General features: G+C 38.9%; 1 protein-coding gene across 1 annotated transcript in view; it reads right to left on the bottom strand.

The window, feature by feature from the left end:
- LOC113183153 (peroxisomal bifunctional enzyme-like) overlaps positions 1–12,466 on the bottom strand; it is a 33,527-nt gene extending 21,061 nt beyond the window's left edge. Inside the window, exons 1-4 of the mRNA XM_077795022.1 lie at positions 12,358–12,466; positions 6,476–6,579; positions 2,546–2,718; positions 145–256 (exon numbers count right to left, since the gene is read on the bottom strand). Coding sequence (XP_077651148.1) covers positions 145–256; positions 2,546–2,718; positions 6,476–6,579; positions 12,358–12,431 — 463 coding nt within the window. The 5' untranslated portion in view covers positions 12,432–12,466. The remainder of the gene's footprint in view (positions 1–144; positions 257–2,545; positions 2,719–6,475; positions 6,580–12,357) is intronic.
- Positions 12,467–13,626: the final 1,160 nt, after the last annotated feature.

Genomic DNA, 13,626 nt, shown 5'->3' with positions numbered 1-13,626 from the left:
TTTTATAGATGAGAAAATTTGAAGACAAAGTTAAACTGTCCCCTTAAGGTTATATAGTAGATACTGGCCAGGCCAGGATTTTCCTAAATGCTGGTCCAGTTCCTCAGGTTCGTCTAGACAGTCACAGGCAAGGTTTACACTGACCTGATGTAATTAAGTCAAGTGCAGCAGGAATTCCAATGAGTCTGGGGAGAAGCTGGGTTCCTCTTGCACCAGGAAGAATTCCTAATGTGACTTCTGGGAAGCCAATATGAGCCTATCAGATTGAAGGCCGACAATGAGGTAATACATTCATATCTAAGATTAACAACCCCTGGATTTCCTATACCCCCCAAAACATTGTTTCATTGGATTCAGCAAGAATTTCCACCTGGCAAACTAAAATATATGCTCTCCTTTAATTAACAGCATAACCAGAGCTGTTCTAAGTCTTCATGCTTAAACGTACTTCTAGCTCTGGCACATTTTTTTAGTCAATTATGACCTGTCTCAGACAATAAAATTTTAATATCCTTCAGGAAAAGCTTTCTGGGAACTTGCAAGAGCCAGGAAGCATAGGTAAAGGAAAAGGAAACTCGCAGAATGGGAGAGAGTATTGGCAGATTATAGATCTGATATAGGACTTGTATCCAGAATACACAAAGAAATTTCATAACTCCAAATAAAAAGACAACCAATTAAAACTGGACAAAGGATCTCTCTAAAGAAGGGATAAAATGCCCAATCAACACATGAAAAGATGCTCAGTATCATTAACTATCAGGGAAATGCAAACCTAAAGCACAATGAGATACAACTTGACACCCATTAGTATGAATTCAAGAAAAAAGGCAGACAATATGGAGAAGACAAAACACTCATACATGGATGACAAAAAGGTAAAATGTGCAGAAATTTTGGAAAACAATTTGGCAATTTCTCAAAAGTTAAACATGGATTTATCATGTGACCCAGCAAGGTCACGTAGTATAAACCCAAGGGCAATAAACACATAAGCCCACAAAAATCTCTTATGTGTGTTTTCAAAGCATCATTGTTCATAAAAAAAAAAAAAACAAAAAAATAGAAGCAACTGAAACATCCATCAACTGATGAATGGATAAATAAAATGTGGCATAGCCATACAACAGAATATTATTCAATACCAGAGAGGAACAACCAACTGATTTTTGCCACCATATGGATGAACCATAAAAGCATTATGCTAAATGAAAGAAACCAGTCATGAAAGACCACATATTGTATGAACTCATTTATATCAACTACCCAGAATAGGCAGAAAGGCAAAATTAACACCTTCCCAGGTAAATAAAAACTGAATTCATTGCTAGCTGTCCAATCCTACAACAAATCCTTTTAGCTGGTATGAAAGGATACTAGATAGTAACTAGAATTTACATGAAGAAACAAAGGACTCTGGTTAAGCACAGCTATGTAGATAAACATAAAAGACAGTGCTAACACTTCTTTGTTTGCAATCCATTTTTATCCTCACATTTAAAAGACCACTACAAAAAACAATACGCATAAACATACTAATGAACATCCAATGTATAAATTTATAATTTGGGACAGTAACTGCATAAAGGGGTGGGTAATAGCAATAGTGGAGAAAATGTTTACATACTATTGAAAAGGAGTTAATATAAATCTGAGCTAGACTGTTATAAATTAGGATATTAGTTACAATCACTAAGGCCATCACCACTAAGAATATAACTCAAAAGAATACATTAAAAGATATCAGAGGATAATTAACAGGACACACTAGAAAAATACCTGTTAATCACAAGTGACAGTATCAACCAAGGAACTAAGAAACAAAGACATAAAATGTAGAAAACAAAGAGAAAAATGTCAGAAGTTAATTTTTCCATATCAGTAACTATAGCAAATGTAAGCATATATTAAACTCTTTAATTTAAAGGTAGAGATGGAACAAGGGATATGGCTCAGTGGTAGAGCACCTTCCTAGGAATGCTTAGGACCTGGGTTCATCCCCTGTAATGTGTGTGCATACACACACACACACATACACAGGCACACACACACCCAACCCCTCAATAAAAAAAAAAAAACAAACAGAAAACAAGGCAGGATAAAGAATGTTTAATAATGAAATAAATATGATATCAATATATTTGTAATAGAGTATAAACCACATATAATAAAATCCCAATGTGATTTTTTGTGTGTGTCAAGGGAGGGTAGACTATTAAAAAAAATTACATAGGGAAAAAACCTGTAGGAAGTACAAGAGAATGGAGTTTCCCTTTAGTTAGTGGATCCTGGAGAGGTTAAGGGAAGCAAAGAGACAGAAGGCTCAGAGCAGCAGCTATTTACCAACCAGAATGCAAGTATTTCAGCCCCCAAACAATAGCTGGACCCCTACAGGACAGCTCAGCACCAGTGCTGGAGATACCCAGGACTTGTAACCAGAGAGCTCACCATTCAAAATGCCCACCTCTGATGCTCATGGCTACAGTTAGAACTTGCCCTGAAGAAAAGTCCCACACCAACCTCCACAAGGAGACTCAGCTGTTACCTCTGCATGAGCAATCCTATAGTGACAGCCCAAGGCCAGCTCCAGTCCCCCTCCTAAGGCCACGCCTTGGATAGCGGCTACCACGGGCTTCTGATATCTCTGTAATTCATCGACTAAACTTCCCAAATCAAAGCCAGAGAATCCAGGAGTGCTGAAGCTGTGGATATCCACACCTACAGGACATAAAGACAAGGAGAAAAGATGGCTGAGAAGGACACATGCTTCTGTTATTAATATGTAGGGACCTGATCACCTTGAGATCTCTTTGGGCCCAGGAGACACTTTGTCCTCAGGCTGGACACACATGAAACAAGTAGTTTGAGAGATGTAGAACAAAATGAGATCTTTAAATATCTTCCATGAACCCTGTAACAGTCTAAGATCTTTCTTTCCACATACTACCTAGCAATTCTAGCTCGAGGCAAATTTAAAATATCAGAGAAGGAAGACAGGGGTCTCCACCAAAGACCATCATTCTGAGACTGAGTTGGCCTCTGGTTTTTTGCATTATCTGTTTATCAGCCTTATTCACAGAAGTTTAGTCTCTTATCTTTGCTAATATTATGAGCCATAATACAAAATGTCAGGGTACAATGTACACATATTTGTGAGCTGTGTTAATTGACTGGCTTAGAATTATACCTTGATAGATTTTTTAATGATTGGTGAAAATAACAATATTTCTTGCTTTTCCTGATTATAAAAATAACACATGCATTTTGGGAAGTTGAAAAATGTACAGAATTATAAAGAACATATGGATCACCCTAAATATCACCACACAGAAATAATAATTTAAGACTTGGCAAATTCTTAGTCTTTTCCCTATGAATATGTGTAATTTGTTTTATGACATTAAGTAAGTTATTGAATCTTTTGTCTCATGACCTATCTTAAATGACTGATGTGAGAATTAAGTAAAGGTTGATAAATATATTTATTATTGAAAGAATACTGTAAAATCTTAAAAATTATCATAAACTCTTTTTATATAATTTTTTAATTTATATATGACAGCAGAAAGCATTACAATTCATATTACATATATAGAGCATAATTTTTCGTATCTCTGGTTGTATACATAGTATATTCACACCAATTCGTGTCTTCATACCTGTACTTTGGATAGTAATGATCATCACATTCCACCATCATTTCTAATCCCATACCTGCTCCCTTCCCCTCCAACCCATCTGCCCTATCTAGAGTTCGTCTATTCCTCCCATGCTCCCACTCCCTACCCCACTATGAATCAGCCTCCTTATATCAGATAAACATTCGAAATTTGGTTTTGGGGGATTGGCTAATTTCACTTAGCATAATCTGCTCCAACTTCATCCATTTACCTGCAAATGCCATGATTTTATTCTCTTTTATTGCCGAGTAATATTCCATTGGGTATAAATGCCACATTTTTTAATCCATTCATCTAATGAAGGGCATCTAGGTTGGTTCCACAATTTAGCTACTGTGAATTGTGCTGCTATAAACATTAATGTGGCTGTGTCCCTGTAGTATGCTGTTTTTAAGTCCTTTGGGTATAGACCAAGGAGAGGGATAGCTGGGTCAAATGGTGGTTCCATTCCCAATTTTCCAAGAAATCTCCATATTGCTTTCTATCTTGGCTGCACCAATTTGCAGTCCCACCAGCAATGTATGAGTGTACATTTTCCCCTACATCCTTGCCAGCACTTATTGTTGTTTGTCTTCATAATAGCTGCCATTCTGATTGGAGTGAGATGAAATCTTAAGAGTAGTTTTGATTTGCATTTCTCTAATTGCTAGAGATGTTGAACTTTTTTATATATTTGTTAATTGATCGCATATCATCTTTTGAGAAGTGTCTGTTCAGGTCTTTGGCCCATTTATTGATTGGGTTATTTTTTTTTTTTGGTGTTTAGTTTTTTTAGTTCTTTATATACCTTAGAGATTAATGCTCTATCTGATGTGTGAGAGGTAAAAATTGGCTCCCAAGATGTAGGCTCTCTAATTACCTCACAGAGTGTTTATTTTGCTGAGAAGAAACTTTTTTGTTTGAATCCATCCCATTTATTGATTCTTGATTTAATTCTTGCACTATAAGAGTCTTATTAAGGAAGTTGGGGCCTAATCCCTCATGATGGAGATTAGGGTCTACTTTTTCTTTTATTAGATGCAGGGTTCCCTGGTTTTATTCCTAGGTTCTTGACCCATTTTGAATTGAGTTTTGTGCATGGTGAGAGAGAGGGGTTTAGTTTCATTTTGTTGCATATGGATTTCTTTTTTCTTTTTGGTGCTGGAGTGTAAACCCAAGGCCTGAAGAACATGAAACACAAGCTCTATCACTGGCTATACCTAAGCCTAAGACAAACTTTGATGATCCAGGCCTTCCTTGCTCAGTATTTTTTTTTTCAGTATTGGAGATGGAACCCAAGGATACTTTACCATTGAGTTAAACCCCTACCCCTTTTTATCTTTTACCTTGAGGCAGCGTCTCACTAATTTGCTAAGACTGGTATCGAACTTGCCATCCTCCTGCCTTAGCCTCCCAAGTACTTAGGACCTGCTTAATTTTTGTACATGTATTTAAGAAAAACACATATTTTCCAATGTTTGGGTACACTATACTAGACCTTTCTATTATGTTAACTTTGAGAATTTCTAATGTTCTTCTAGAAGAATAATTTTTTCTGCTCACAAATTCTAATTACTTTCTGTATTTTCCACCTCTTTCTCTTTTTTAATATTTATTTTTTAGTTGTAGTTGGACACCATACCTTTATTTTATTGATTTATATGTGCTGCTGAGGATCGAACCCAGGGCCCCGCACATGTTAGGCAAATGCTCTATCACTGAGCCACCACCCCAGCCCCTTTCACCTCTTTCTTACAATAAAATATAAAGTTCTCATAATTCTGATCTCACTTTTTGTGCCCCCAAGTCATCATGTTAGCTGCCCATCAGGTATAAGTGTCCAGGGCTGGAGGCATAGCTCAGTGGTAGAGTGCTTCGCCTAGCACGTGTGAGGCACTGGGTTCAACCCTCAGCACCATCAAAATAAATAAATAAATAAATAAAAAGAAGATTAAAAAAAAGTTTCAGTATACAGTGAGTAAGCCATTTCATGGTTAGTCAATGCTCACCTCACCCTCCTCATCTGTAAATGGGGAGTGTAGGATTTACTCAGCTTAAAATATAACATGTAAACACTACTACTATCTTCATTATAATTAATAAATAACTTACATAGCCCTAGTAGGAAAAATTCACCAAACCTTAATATCCATGTGCCTTTTGTCAAAGAATTCCATATATACATTGGGGGAAAAAGGAAGAGGTGCTATATCATTGAATAAATCACCACTTCAGATATTATTGCCACATCTGAGCGTCTTCAGACAATGACCCAATAAAGCAGTGCCACAGGCACTGAGGTGGATGCCCACCAGAAGGAAAAAGAACTTCATTTCAAGACTATGTGTGAACAGTAACCCTTGCTGATCACCTTCTGTGTGTAGATGCTGCATGAAGAGAGTTCAGAGAAGGCATCTCACTGGACCTTTCAAACACCCCTAACATAGACAGTACTGTCCCTACTTCATAGAGAAGTTGAAGTTCAGGAGATTATGGAGATAGGGTGGAGATGTACAAAGCCAATATATGCATCAGCATGTGTATAGCAGCAGGTGTCACGGCCATCAAGCCTGAACTAAATGTTCACCAAAGTCTCAATTCAATAAAAAAGAGTCAAAGCCAGAGTCTTCTCTGGGTCTCACTTGGGACCTGTCCCTTTCTCCACAGTGTTTCTCAGTCCCACTCTAGTCTCCTGTATCTAACACACACATTACTTTATTACTCATATTATTACCCAGAGGGACAGCTAATGCAGTGTGGATCTCAGTCTGTGACTAGATTCTATAGATAATGGGAGAGTGTCAGACAAGTGTTACCTGCACAGAATATTCCATTTTCTCCAGATATCACAATGGCTTTTACTGTATGGTCGGATATGGCTTTCTTTAGTCCCTCTTTTATTCCATTGAGTACAGCCAAACTAAAAGAAAAAAATTTACATGATGCAAATTATTCATAATTAAAGTTCTGCCATCTCAGAGTTTTTCGTTTCTTAATCCTAAAAGATTAATCGCATGCACGTTGTATAAAAGCCATAGAAACTTACCATTAAGGCTTTCACTAATTTTTTCATCATACAGTATGTCTACTGTGAATTAAGCAGTGAGCAAATTAAATGAGTCCCCTTGAAAAGTAATATTATTTTCTTCCACTCTGCTCTAATGTTAACCACTTAGAATCAGCACTAACCAATTTTAATATATTCTTACACTTAATATAGAAAAGTGCAAGGGATTACCTGATTAACCTATACAACTATCATGTAAGGTGCAGTAAGGTAAGTGCTACACTAAAAGTACAAAGAAAGTGATGGGGGTGCTGGATTGTGGCTCAGTGGTAGAGCACTTGCCTAGCATAAGTGAGGCACTGGGTTCAATTCTCAGCACTGTATATAAATAAATAAAATAAAGTCCATTGACAACAAACAAATATTAAACAAAAAAGTGGTGGGGAAGTTCAAAGGCAAGCACGTTACTTTTAATTTGCCATGCTGACAGAGACAGAAGGAAAATAGCAGAGAAATGGCCCAGGAGATGTGGCAGAAGCTGCTAGTTACCTCAGCTACCCATTCCTCCAGATTATGAAAATGCCTACATTTTAAGAGAATACATGATATCCCCCCCCCCCAAAGACTACATTTTCCACCCTGCTTTAAGTAAGTTCTGTTCAAGGCTTTAAGTTCTGGTCAATTAGATGGAATTGTATTTATGCGATTTGGGGGAAGAGTTCCTAAAGGACTGGGTATGCTTTCCTCTTTTTTTCTTCTGTCCCCTTTCTTGACAGGAAGGCAGATGTGATAGCTAGATGAGAAGCAGCCTTATTGGACCAACAGGTAGAAGTCAAGTATTGAGGATAACAGAGCAAAAGAGAGAATTGGGGGAATGAATGTTCGTGGAGTATCAATACCATTCCAGGATACTGCTGTTGAGAGAAAATTTTTGCTTGTTTAATTCATTATTACTATCAGTTTTCTACCACTAAAATTTGATCTAATCCTAGATAATGTGAGGGCATGTATAGCAAAATTTGCCAAATTTCGGTATATGAGGAAGTCATCCAGAGAAGACAGATAAAGCCAAGATTGGATGAGTCCACTAAATGAAAACCAATGTAAACTGAGGGCAAATTCTCTGGATATGTCTTCATTTAAGACACAGGGGGTCCTAGCACAGTGATCCAGCACCAGTGAAACCTAATTCATAATGATCAAGGAGAGGAAGTATTCCATAAATCACATGATTAATAGGGCCAAGAGATCTAGCAAGGGAGAACTACAAAACATAGTAAAAAACTGCCTAAAAAATTGATAGAAGCAGACCATAATCAGTTTTGCCTTAAAATTCTCAGTATTTTGGGTAATCTCTGTATACAGAGTGAAAACAATCTTAAAACAAACAACAAACCTCTGTAAACCCCTTATTGTTAAAACCAGCAACTATGAGTTAAAACCTCAGAGCATAAAAGAGATACTTGCTCTCTTGTATGATAATTATCTTCTACTTCCTTAATTTCCACCTCTTAACCTAGATGAAGTCAAACAATACCACTTGCTTTCCACCAGTTAATTAAAAGTCAAACCTGACCATGAAAACAGATACTACACCATTATGTAATATTGAAAAATCCATAAGGCATATGCAGTTCTCTTGGTATCTATGGAAAACTGGTACCAAGAATTACCCACCCCAATTAGAATACCAAATTTCTCATATGCTTAGTCCCTTATATAAAATAATGGTAGGATTTGTACATAACCTACTCATCTCTAGACTACTTAGTATACCAAACAAAATGTAAACGCTATGTAAATACATATTACACCACATTGTTCAGGAAATAATGATAAGAAGAAAAAGACTACATGTTTATTAGAGACTCAACCATCATGTACCAAAGAACATTTTCTATCCACAGTTGAATGGCAGGGGATATAGAGAGCTGACTGTATTTTCTTCTGGGTTAAAGGATGACCACAAAATGAGCCAAAATTATCTTCATCATGGTCACTGAGGAAAGAAGACTAGCTTTTCTCATTCCAATCAAGCCTTCCTGTTTTATTTATGTTCTTGTTAATTTTGAAAAACTCAAAAAACAGGGGGAGGGGCTGGGAGTGGGCTCAGTGGTAGTACCCGTGCCTGGCATATGTGAAGCACTGGGTTCTATTCTCAGCACTATATGTAAATAAATTAAATAAAGGTCTATCAACAACTAAAAAATATATTTAAAAAAGCGGGGGGGGGGGATAAAAAAGGAAAATGGCTGTAACAGACAGTTTTACTAGATTCTGCTGATTGACAGGGACCACAGCTTCCCCGTAAGGTAAAGGTCACATGGGCTAAGAAAGTATTTTCCCCATCTTAACACCGCCAGGTGTGGAGCATGGAGTGTGGGGGAAGATGACATTCCTGAGTGCTGACCACGAGGCTTCAGGTTCTTTGTCAGAGTAGGTCTTGGCCTTTTTCTCACACCTCTCCCTCTCCCTCTCTCTCTCTCTCCTCTCTCTCTCTCTCTCTCTTTTTTCCAAAGTTCATCAAATCAATTAGTGGCTTGTTACCAGCTTTTTTTCTTTTCTTTTCTTTTTTTCTTTCTTTTTTTTTTTATATTTATTTTTTAGGTGTAGATGGACACAACACAATGCCTTTATTTTTAATGTGGTGCTGAGGATCGAACCCGGGTCCTGCCCATGCTAGGCGAGCGCTCTACCGCTGAGCCACAATCTCAGCCCCCCTTTCTTTTTTTTTTAAGAAAGAAAATAGAATTTCCCCAATTATATACTATGAAAGATAGGACTAGTTTCAGGAAACTTTCTTGTCTGTTTTGCATGTGCAGGCAGGTATACATATCTTGAGTCCTGTACAACATGAGATTTCTTACAGCCATTGTTCTGGGTAAATTTTGGGTCATCTCTGTTCTCTGTAATGAATAGGCCTAATATTTATGCACATCCTACACTCAATGAATGGGGCTGACACCAAAATAAGGAAACATGGCTGGCTAAATTAGAAATTGTAGATTTAAATTGAGCAAAAAAAAAAATTGTTATTCAAATAAGAATCAGTGAGCCTGGAAGAAAAAACTTCCAAAAAAAAGAAAAAAAAAAAAAAAAAAGGACCTGCTAAACTTGGTGAACACCAGCATGTATACCCTAACTAAAATAAAAGGTCAGAGAAAGACAAATGAGTAAGGACAGGAAAGGATTTGTTCCCAAGTGGAGTAATTCTTTTTTGTTTTTATTGGTTGTTCACAACATTACAAAGCTCTTGACATATCATATTTCATACATTAGATTCAAGTGGGTTATGAACTCCCAATTATTACCCCAAATGCAAATTGCAGAATCACATCGGTTACACATCCACAATTTTACATGATGCCCTATTAGTAACTGTTGTATTCTGCTACCTTTCCTATCCCCTACTATCCCCCCTCCCCTCCCCTCCCATCTTCTATCTCTACCCCATCTACTGTAATTCATTTCTCTCCTTGCTTATTTTCCCATTCCCCTCACAACCTCTTATATGTAATTTTGTATAACAATGAGGGTCTCCCTTCATTTCCATGCAATTTCCCTTTTCTCTCCCTTTCCCTCCCATCTCATGTCTCTGTTTAATGTTAATCTTTTCTTCCTGCTCTTCCTCCCTGCTCTGTTCATAGTTGCTCTCATTATATCAAAGAAGACATTTGGTATTTGTTTTTTAGGGATTGGCTAGCTTCACTAAGCATCATCTGCTCTAGTGCCATCCATTTCCCTGCAAATTCCATGATTTTGTCATTTTTTAGTGCTGCGTAATACTCCATGGTGTATAAATGCCACATTTTTTTTTTATTCATTCATCTATTGAAGGGCATCTGGGTTGGTTCCACAGTCTAGCTATTGTGAATTGTGCTGCTATGAACATCGATGTGGCAGTATCCCTGTAGTACGCTCTTTTAAGATCTTCAGGGAATAGTCCAAGAAGGGCAATAACTGGGTCAAATGGTGGTTCCATTCCCAGCTTTCCCAGGAATCTCCATACTGCTTTCCAAATTGGCAGCACCAATTTGCAGTCCCACCAGCAATGTACAACCAAGTGGAGTAATTCTTGATAAAACAGAAGTGGATCCTGGGCATCAGGTCTGCTGACAAGGGCTTGTAACAGGCCTTCTCACTAACAGGAAGTTTAAAACCTTCATATCATTTAATCCTCACGACTATACATATTTTTTATTTTTTTGTGATTGAATCCAGGGGTGCTCTACCAGTGAGCTGCAACCTCACTTATTTTGTAAATTTTGTTTTGAAACGAGGTCTCACTAAGTTGTTGAGGTTAGCCTCAAACTTGCAAGCCTCCTACCTTAGCCTCCCAAGTAACTGAAACTACAGGCATGAATACTGTGCCTGGCTCCACACAACCATTTTGTGAGGTAAGTATATACATTACTCCTGGGTGGGTAGAGGGGCTATCAGGTTAAATGCCAGAAATATATCAAGCAGTTATCACAAAACATTGCTAGTTATGAGTATTAGGCTATGAAACCTTCCCCCCCCCCTAATTTCTTGATGGGAATAGCTGTCCATTATGAGCAGAAACTCCGGTAGCAGCAGAATCCTAATATGTAATAATCCAATCAGTGAGCAGTCCAAAGGGCTATGGAATCATATTACTTACATGTTTGTCAAAACCAACATAATGATATTTTACATTTTTATGGGAATGACAATTAGAGATTTGTGATTTAATTTCGTCTCTTTTTGTATAATTAACCTACCTTCATATTATAAGAAGGGTAATATGAAAACTAAGACTGAAAGTCCAATACAACGACAATAGGATAAAAGCTCAGTTAAAATTAGCAGGTCTCTTTTCATCTCTATTTGCTCCCGCAACATGTAATGAGAATTTCATCAAAGACCTTTCTATCTGTTCATTATATTCTTTGTAAATTATAATTTTCACTAATCTGACTCTCAGAGGATGGGTGGCTTTATTCAGAGATCTAGAAGAACCACACCAAATGAACTTCATCAATTTTCAAACCGGGAGTTTTGGTCTTACTTGTAAAGTAACACTCTACATGCACTGCAGAAATAAATCAAATTAAATAAAAGAAGTTAAAATGTAATCTTTCAGAAAATGCTACCTAGTGGTTACTCAGAATAGATCCTCTAAGGATGCTCTCTGGCCCTGAGATTTAGAACAGATCAGGAGAAATAATTTAGGGTTTCCTACGCAGGGACAAATCTCCTTTACTCAGTGTGTTGGCATTCACTGGGACTTACTTTATTTTATGTGTCTTCCTATTTTCTGTTGGGCCAGGGATGAACCCGGGCCTCACGCATAGTTAGGCAAGTCTCTGCCCAAGAGCAAGTCCCCCATCCCTTTTCCTTTATCTAGCCCCTTTACTGTAGGACACCTGGAGCTTTGGATCACGGTCCTGCACTCACCCAAGAACTTTGCAACTGAACGTTTGAGAAGTAGATGTTGCAAGCAAGCAGAAAGGTTTAGCACGCCCCTCTCCACCGCTCAGTTCCATCTCTCGCAGTTTGCTCCACCCCGCTTACCTGGTCAAGCATAACCCAGCCAACTTAGGTTAAAAGGCCCTGCTGTGAGCCATGGCCCCTACTGTTAGTGTCTTCAGTTTCAACCAGCAGGGCGAGTCAAAGGTGGCAGAGCCACAGACCAGCGACGCTGCGCGCCGAGGGGACGGAGCCCGTTACCTGATCGCGTTGACCGGCGGGTTTCGGAGGCGGATCTGCGCCAGGGAGTGGGGCAGCCGCAAGTACTCAGCCATTTCCCTCGGCGGCCTGTGTTGCTAGTGCCTCCCGCCCCGAGGCACGGCCAGTTGTGTAGGCGTGCCCGGGCTCCGCCTCCCGCCGCCCCTCGGCCTCCTCCAGTCAGCAGTCCAGCTCCTTCCCGGGACACCCTACCATCACCACGCCCCAGCTCTGGCAACGCTCCTAGCCTTGTTTTCTTCGCTGGCTCCTGTCCTGTGGAAGGCGGAATTACCATTCGCTTCGCAAATCCCGAGCGCAGAGGCGAGGGCTCCTCCGTCCAAGTTCTAGCGCTTGGATTTGGCCAAGCTATCCTCATCCCAGTATCCATCCATCCTCACAATCCTTATGAATTGGGACAGGTACCAGGTAGCTGGCGCCCTGACAATTAGGTGAAACAGTGCACACTGGAACTGAGGTAACACACACATCGTGCGTATAACCCACAGGAAGAACGGTACTAATATCTCCTAAGTATTTACAAAAATCATCTTCCCTGTCTTACAGAGCAACCTAGCAACGCATTAGGACCTCCTTGTTTGCCTTCTGTTTTTCTTCTGCGGCTCTTCCCAAGGGCTGGGGTTTCTAATACTTCACCCATTCATCCAGGAATCAAGTACCAATCATGTGCAGGACCTAGGCTGGAGACTAAACAAAGCCCAACCCCTTCCCTCCCAAAGTTCCAGGTGGGGAACTGGCAGAGCGCTTGCATGTGAGGCACTGGGTTCGATCCTCAGCACCACATAAGAATAGATAAACAAAATAAAGATATTGTGTCCATGTATAACTAAAAAAAGTTAAAAAGAAAAAAAAAAGTTCCAGGTAGGACATTGCTGTTCTAAATTGTCAAGTAATCAGAAAGTTTTCTGGAAGTTTCCGAGGGGGGGAAAAGTGTGTGTATACAGGTATATATGAAAATTTGCTTCACTGATGTTTTATTAATTTTAAAAGGTTTAAGGACTAAAATACATAGGTATTCTTTTACCTATAAAAATAGAAAAAGGTTCCCATAACTAGAGAAGTAATGATGGTCCTGAAGCCGTAGTAACCAGTAGCAGTAAGGACCTCAGCAATCCAGCAAGGCCAATAGCTCAATGATCAAAGCCAGCCTTTTAAGGACAGCCAATCTCCAAGAGCTGGGTGTGGTACCTCTGAGAGTCAATAGCCTCATGGAAATAACCAACTCCTTGGTTGTTTGTACCAATCTCTACCTAA

This window comes from Urocitellus parryii, chromosome 2, assembly GCF_045843805.1.
Source record: "Urocitellus parryii isolate mUroPar1 chromosome 2, mUroPar1.hap1, whole genome shotgun sequence".
NCBI classification, from domain to species: domain Eukaryota; kingdom Metazoa; phylum Chordata; class Mammalia; order Rodentia; family Sciuridae; genus Urocitellus; species Urocitellus parryii.
This window is presented reverse-complemented; position numbering and strand designations above follow the sequence as displayed.